The sequence below is a fragment of the Poromitra crassiceps genome (assembly GCF_964638095.1).
Source record: "Poromitra crassiceps genome assembly, chromosome: 23".
Classification (NCBI taxonomy): Eukaryota; Metazoa; Chordata; class Actinopteri; order Beryciformes; family Melamphaidae; genus Poromitra; species Poromitra crassiceps.
Window position 1 is genome coordinate 15820450 of NC_139639.1, and position 7848 is coordinate 15828297.

A 7848-nucleotide genomic window follows, 5' to 3' on the forward strand; every position below is an offset into this window, starting at 1 on the left:
ACATTACATTAACCAGCAGTGGCTCCAAAAGATAAGTGTGTGTAAGTGTGTGTGTGTGTGTGTGTGTGTGTGTGTGTGGTGTGTGTGTGTGTGTGTGTGTCTGTGTGCGTGCGTGTGTGCGTGTGTACTTTACTCAGCTCCCAGTGATGTGGAGTCTAATGTGCACTTACTCACCGGGCCTCTCTCTGTCTGTCTGCTGGGATCTGCTGCCAGGCTGAAGGGGAGGCTTTGGAATGGTGTGTTTTATCTGCTGGTTATATGTCTGAATTTGTGAATTCTGATTTCCTTAATTCGTCAATTACTCCCGCAGATGCAATTTCCTTCCCGATTTCATCCCGTCAGTCAGAGTATTGGGATTTGTGGGGCTTCTGTGTCGACTGGGTTTTCATTAGCTAAATATTTTGCCTCAGTGGTGGTTCATTATGCGCCGCGCGTCTCCTTTGCCCTTCCCGGCCGGCCCTCTGCTGGTAGCTGGCCTTCACAGTCAATAATGATATTAGAGTTAACGGAAAAAGAAAGTCCCTCAGCCCCCTCGCCTGTGTCCCGGCTCATCCTCTATTATCTGCTCTCCATTGATACTGTCTGTTCTCCATCACGGCTCTGTTGACTCTGGCAGCACAGGAAAGGTCAGCCATTCAGCTGGTTCCCTGGTGAGGCGCAGTGACCTGTCTGAACTGTCAGTGCGAGTGTCTGTGTGTGTGTGTGTGTGTGTGTGTGTGTGTGTGTGTGTGTGTGTGTGTGTGTCTGTGTGTGTGTGTGTGCATGTGTGCGTGTGTTTCTCTGTCTGTCTTGTGTGCATCAGTGATGTGCCGAATGCGAGACACATCTCGATGCATTGCCAACCATCCGATACATTAAAGATACAGTATGAAGCGACTACCGATACGATACGATTCACCCAGATGCGGTGCGATTCAACGCGATTTGATTCAACGCAATGCGATTCAGTGTGATACGATGCGATTCGACACACTTGCATTTTGAACTTCTATGCCGGTGCGACGCGATTTGGTGACTCTTACCATCCCTAGTGTGCGTGCGTCGTGCATGTGTCTGTCTGTACTGTGTGTGTGTGTGTGTGTGTGTGTGTGTGTTTGTGTGTACAGTATGTGTGTGTCTGTACTGTCTGTGTGTGTGTGTGTGTGTGTGTGTGTGTGTGTCTGTACTGTCTGTCTGTGTGTGTGTGTGTGTGTGTGTGTGTGTGTGTGTGTGTGTGTGTGTGTGTGTGTGTGTGTGTCCTGTCCCAGTGACCTTCCTGCAGTGGAGCAAGGCTGCGGCTGCAGTGAGCCCCTGTCTGAGTCCATATCTATGAATATCTATGAGCCGGCCAAGCAGTCGTTAAGCTACGCAGACGACACTGATTGATATGCTCAGGTGCATTAGAGGGCGGGCCGATCAAGAGACTCTGCTAATGACTCCGCTCACACACACACTCTGGATGTCTTTCTTTTTAGATGTTCTTTTTCCACTTTTGTTTCAGTCGCATACACACAGTTTTGTTGCTTTCCCTCTTTATCCTGTCTCTCCGTTGTGCATTGTGACCCACCGCTGTAAGATGAATGGGACTGGAGTGACCAGTCATGACTCTCCTCTACCTCTGAGCCAGTGGTTGCCGCCGGCAACCATTTCCTCTCATCAAAGCAGCCAGGGAGAGAGAGAGAGAAAGAGAGAGAGAAAGAGAGAGAGAGAGAGAACTGGGTCGCACCGCCAGCTTCTGATTGGCTGACTGGCCCATACAGTTACAAAATACCTTTGACTTCTCTATGTAAAAGCAGATACAGTGGTACTCATGGTAGAGTTCTTCCCACGCAAGGAATCTAGAAGGAGGGAGGAGACAGTAATCACTGTGCTCTCAGTTCATTCAGTATAGAGGTGAAGGAGATGACTTTTTGTTCATTTAGAAAATGGCTCATTAACTAGTGTTTCCTGTATTTTCTAAGGCTGCGTTGTTAAGTGTCTGTGCTGTTATTTTATAGTCAGCAGGTAAAAGTTGGGTTTTCCTTGAAGGGTAACTTTGGTATTTTTCAACCTGGACCCTATTTTCCCAACTTTTGGTGTCTAAGTGACTAATCGAGACAAAAAACGTTGGTCCACTATTGAGCGAGATTGCACTGATGGTGGTGTGTATCTCTATCTCACAACACTGTGGAAATGACCCTACAGAGAAATAAAATGTCTTTCTTTACCCGTCGCTTGATCCGCTCTGTTTGTTTGTTGTTGTTGTTGTTGTTGTTGTGAGTTGCATGGAGAGAGGAGTCCCAGGAGGAGTTTGTGGTGTTGGAGTACGTCAACTTTCTACATTTTTATTTCTTTATTTTAGCTGTAGCTCACTGCAACATCTCAACAACTCTCGTGAGACTTGGAGCTCAAGGAGAAGGCTGTGGCAAAGAACCTTTCAGACCTGCAAGCACCCTGTGCTTGTTGCCAAGTGTTCAGGGATACAGCAACATTTCCCCCCCAAAAGTAGCTGTTTGTCTTTTTCAAAATAGGTTTTGGTGAGAAAAGTTGCTCAAAATCGAGCGACAAATTCACCATGTTGGCATCAGTGGCTGGTTTTATCAGCACAGTCACAACTCGTCTCTTCTGTGTAGCTAATGATGACCCAGTTTTTTTTTTTTACTAATGTTCTCCCTCTACTGGCCGGATGGCAGCATTGCTCCGAAAGTCAACTGATGCAAAGTGCCGTTTCGCCCCATCGGAAAACAAGTTGTGTCTCCACTCTCCAGTGTAACCAGGGCAGATCATGTACTTTACTAATGCTCTTCCCCTTGGGTCATAATGTTCTTCTTCATAATTGAGTGGCAGATGAGTATGGAGTGAGTGAGGGTAGAGGCATAGCAGGTCATGTCGTTATAAAACACATCGGATTCAGATGGAACTTGGTTAATATTGATGAAGATAAAGCCTTTCACTGTATGCACAACACTTGTTTTTGTTTCAGCTGTGTTTCCTGAGCTGGTGGAGAGATTGGAGAAGTATGTTGTTCTGTCGAGCTCCCAGAGAAATTAATTAAGCACTTATGTGTGGGAAGTGGGGGAGAAATGCAGGTCAAATTTAAGTTTAGTAAGGATGATGTATCTCATGTGGAAACAGTTAAAGTGACGTTTATTTTCCTGTGATTTTCTATTTTACCACACTACTTTATTTCTGTATTATTGTGCTCTTGATATGGACGCTTTTCAGCCCACTGAGGACAGCCACTCAGCCTAATCACTTTCAATCAATGCTGAAGTGCAGCACAGACGCATTTTAAAGTGGAACTGAACCTGTTCGTCACGTGCATAATGAGTCCGTTTCAGACTGAAAACATAGTTTGTCTAAGATGACAGGTTGAGAGGTGGGTCATAGTATCATGTCGATGATTTTATTTGACAATTCTGGGGACTGGATTGGGCTTTGGCTAATCCTGGCGTGTTCCGCCTCCAAATCGAGTGCGATTCAGTGTGTTGTGGCGCTCCCCTCGGGAAGAGCCTTTTGACGGGAGGCTGAGTGGCTGAGTGGAGCTCAGCGAGCCGCAGGCAGCCAGCTGCCTTCGTGTTGCCGAGCGGAGAGTGCAGCACGTCGGCCTGGAATCTCCGAAGTGCGACCCCTGACAACCAAGCTCTCGGATGCGCGCGCCATTATCGCTGCTATAACGATACGATATCCCTGGAATGCGCGTTTTAACGAGCCAGTTACATTTCTTTGCATTCTTAGAGATTATAGTTTTTGTTTTTTATCCATGTTTCTAACAATTGGCCAAGTTAGTAGTTAGTTTATGGGATAGGAATTCTGCCAGATGACAGGCACTAGGCGCCATTTTCGACTTCATTTGGAAGAGAAAATTATCCAGAAATGAAGATTTGATTGACAGCTGCATGTCCTGATATGATTGATTGAAATGGGGTAGAAATTTGATATTACTAGGTGACGTCAGCAAACTGTACATTACTGTTATCAATGAAATCTTGAAAAATGAACTTTTGATGTGAAAAAGTGTGAAAAACTAAAGAAATTAGATTGTTGTGATTTGTTTTGCATACATTATTAAATAGGTGCACTGCAGGTATTTGAACTAAAAGGAAAAAAAAGTCATTCTTGGGTTCAGCTCGACTTTAAATTCTAAACGCTTGTTTTTCACAGTTCCTGAAAAGCCGATATTTGAGAGATGTGCCACTGAGAAAATATGTTAGCTTACCCCTTTTAAACTGTGCCGATTCCATTTAAAAGGTTGAAAGTGGCACCTGTAGCTGGCCATATGCAGCCAAGGGCAGCTTGAACTCCCTGTGGTTCATATAAATATCAAATGCTGCTTCTCCCACTGTGGGCCTCTCTGCAGCGAGGCTCACACTGGGAGCCCTGACTCTCCTCACAGCCTGGATGCTATTGACCAGGCTGAAAAAGGTAGAGAGACATAGAGAAGGTAGGGAGAGAGCAAGATAAAGAGAGATGAGAGAGAGAGAGAGCAGGGGTTGTTTATGATGAACTCAACTGTATCCAGTCTTATTTTGTTGCTCACAGGCACTGTGTGTGTTTTGAGAGAGGGAGAGATACGGGTCCTCAGGACAGGGAGGACAGGGACAGCAGGACTGCTGAGAGAAGTCTATTATCTTCCTCTTCACAGAAGAGGAACCCTCTCACCATCTTCTTCTGACAACCAACATCACCCCCTCCCTCCATCCTCCTCCTCTTCTCCAGCCATCTTTTTCTCTCCCCTCACTGGCTGTGATACAATATCACCTCTCGACACACAGTAGCTGCGACTATATCGCTGCTGTTTAGGAACCCAATCTCTCTCTCTCTCTCTCTCTCTCTCTCTCTCTTTGATGCTTATTTATTTTCGACTTGGAGTCAGCTGGAATGCAGCTTCTCCACACATCTCTCTCTTCCTCTCCTCTGCCTGCAGCTGCAGCCATTATTGAAGCCCAATTTCAGACACCACAGGCAACAAGTAAACACACCTCTGCTCTGAGAGGAACTCTTCACCGCTCTGCTCTGAGAGGAGCTCTTTGTAAAGTAAACACACCTCTGCTCTGAGAGGAGCTCTTTGTAAAGTAAACACACCTCTGGTATGAGAGGAGCTCTTTGTAAAGTAAACACACCTCTGCTCTGAGAGGAGAGCTCTTTGTAAAGTAAAACACACCTCTGGTATGAGAGGAGCTCTTTGTAAAGTAAACACACCTCTGCTCTGAGAGGAACTCTTTGTAAAGTAAACACACCTCTGCTCTGAGAGGAACTCTTTGTAAAGTAAACACACCTCTGCTCTGAGAGGAACTCTTTGTAAAGTAAACACACCTCTGGTCTGAGAGGAACTCTTTGTAAAGTAAACACACCTCTGCTCTGAGAGGAGCTCTTGTAAAGTAAACACACCTCTGCTCTGAGAGGAGCTCTTTTGTAAAGTAAACACACCTCTGCTCTGAGAGGAACTCTTTGTAAAGTATAACACACCTCTGGTCTGAGAGGAACTCTTTGTAAAGTAAACACACCTCTGCTCTGAGAGGAGCTCTTTGTAAAGTAAACACACCTCTGCTCTGAGAGGAACTCTTTGTAAAGTAAACACACCTCTGGTATGAGAGGAGCTCTTTGTAAAGTAAACACACCTCTGCTCTGACAGGAACTCTTTGTAAAGTAAACACACCTCTGCTCTGAGAGGAACTCTTTGTAAAGTAAAACACACCTCTGCTCTGAGAGGAGCTCTTTGTAAAGTAAACACACCTCTGCTCTGAGAGGAGCTCTTTGTAAAGTAAAACACACCTCTGCTCTGAGAGGAACTCTTTGTAAAGTAAACACACCTCTGGTCTGAGAGGAACTCTTTGTAAAGTAAACACACCTCTGGTCTGAGAGGAACTCTTTGTAAAGTAAACACACCTCTGCTCTGAGAGGAGCTCTTTGTAAAGTAAAACACACCTCTGCTCTGAGAGGAGCTCTTTGTAAAGTAAAACACACCTCTGCTCTGAGAGGGAACTCTTTGTAAAGTAAACACACCTCTGCTCTGAGAGGAACTCTTTGTAAAGTAAACACACCTCTGGTCTGAGAGGAACTCTTTGTAAAGTAAACACACCTCTGGTCTGAGAGGAACTCTTTGTAAAGTAAACACACCTCTGCTGTGAGAGGAACTCTTCACTCTTCTGCTCTGAGAGGAGCTCTTTTGTGAAGTAAACACACCTCTGCTCTGAGAGGAACTCTTTGTGAAATGTAAATGTAAATGTTTTATTTGTGAGCAGTCAGAAGCTGGGCAGGTAGCTGCTCATCCGAGAGAAGCATAAGAAATGACTTAAATCACAGCTATTCAGCTCTACGTTTCAGCATTAGGGGAGAGAACAGGCAGCAGTAGATGCAAAATACAAGATGGTGAACTTCAATGGCTGCCTCTGTCTTTGTTTTTGCCAAAAATACAAGACACACGACCTCATTTGCGTGCGAGGCTTCTTCCTGGATTCATCTAATTAAGCGTGGAATCATAATTATGTACGGGGGGAAAACAGAGAGTTTCTGGGTCCCTCGACTCAACAACACTGCTGTTTCTTTCTTTGTGTTTTTTCCCGCTCCAGACGTCAAGGCCGTGCCCGAGCGGCGAGTTCATGTGCGGCAACCGCAAGTGGCCTGGCGGCCGTGTACGTGTGCGACGGCGACGACGACTGCGGCGACGGCAGCGACGAGCTGAAGTGCGCTGAGCCCGCTGACGTGCGGGCCGGACCACCTGCGCTGCAACACGTCGGAGGAGTGCGTGCCGCTCATGTGGAGCTGTGACGGAGACCCCGACTGCTCGGACGGCTCGGACGAGGGGCCCGAGCGCTGCGGGGGCGACGGCTCCGCCCCCTACGCCCCGCGCCGCCGCGCCAACTGCACCGCCCAGGAGTTCCGCTGCGCCAACTGGGAGTGCGTGCGCCTGGCCTGGAAGTGCGACGGCGACCCCCGACTGCAAGGTACAAGTCCGACGAGTCCGACTGCCGTGAGTCTTCTCTCTCTATAGCTGGATGAGTCGATCTCTCTCTCTCTCTCTCTCTCTCTCTCTCTCTCCCTCTCTCTCTCTCTCTCTCTCTCTCTGTCTCTCTCTCTCCCTCTCTCTCTGTCTCTCTCCCTCTCTGTCTCTCTCTCTCTCTCCCTCTCTCTCTCTGTCTCTCTCCCTCTCTGTCTCTCTCTCTCTCTCACCTCTCTCTCTCTGTCTCTCTCCCTCTCTCTCTCTCTCTCTCTCTCTCCCTCTCTCTCTCTCTGTCTCTCTCTCTCTGTATTCTTGGTTGTCTTTCCATCTCATTTACTGTAAATCTAAAAGATGATACTATCTTTGAGATATTTCTGACAGAGCGAATTAAGTGAATAATTTATAGACAATGGAAGGATGCCCACCTAAAGCCCCCTGGTGGCTGGTCCCCCCTGCTAGTGCAGCACTTCAGCTGTCAGTCTCTCATGCATTACACCTGTATCAATATTTTAACCAGAATGCACTTGTCACACGTGTCACACCTATCCCCTCCAAAGGCAGCTTCAGACAAGTGTCATCAAATTGCGGCATATTTACATGTAGAAGAAGAACATTCCTGACAAGGTGTTTATGTGTTTGCTCGGGGAACGGAGAGTGGGGTTACAAATCACAACAAACATTTCCTTTCTCACGTGAGCCGTTACTTTGCCACTTACTGTAGCAGCACGTTTGCGCTCTGCTGGCAGTTGGCTTTCTGAACGCGTCTCTGGTAAAGAATGTGTTTCAGCTGATAAACACTGTGTGAAGATGGAGGCTTGCGATAAAGCAGGTTTTTTACCTATTAGCTGCTAGCAGAGAGGGGTAGCCCTCGGGCCCTTGTCCCACTAGCCAGAGTGTGAAGCCCAGATAGGCCCGCTATTTCATTATCGAGCTGTGCGGCTCGCACA

At 46.9% G+C, this 7848-nt stretch overlaps 1 protein-coding gene across 1 annotated transcript in view; it reads left to right on the forward strand.

Annotated features, from left to right (window-relative positions):
- The window catches only part of LOC310797237 (low-density lipoprotein receptor-related protein 8-like), a gene marked incomplete at both ends in the record, with an annotated part of 100749 nt that overhangs the window by 58065 nt on the left and 34836 nt on the right, over positions 1–7848 (forward strand). Inside the window, 5 exon segments of the mRNA XM_083659593.1 lie at positions 6531–6541; positions 6543–6581; positions 6583–6651; positions 6653–6892; positions 6895–6931. Of these exon segments, the coding sequence (XP_083515719.1) occupies positions 6531–6541; positions 6543–6581; positions 6583–6651; positions 6653–6892; positions 6895–6931 (396 nt within the window).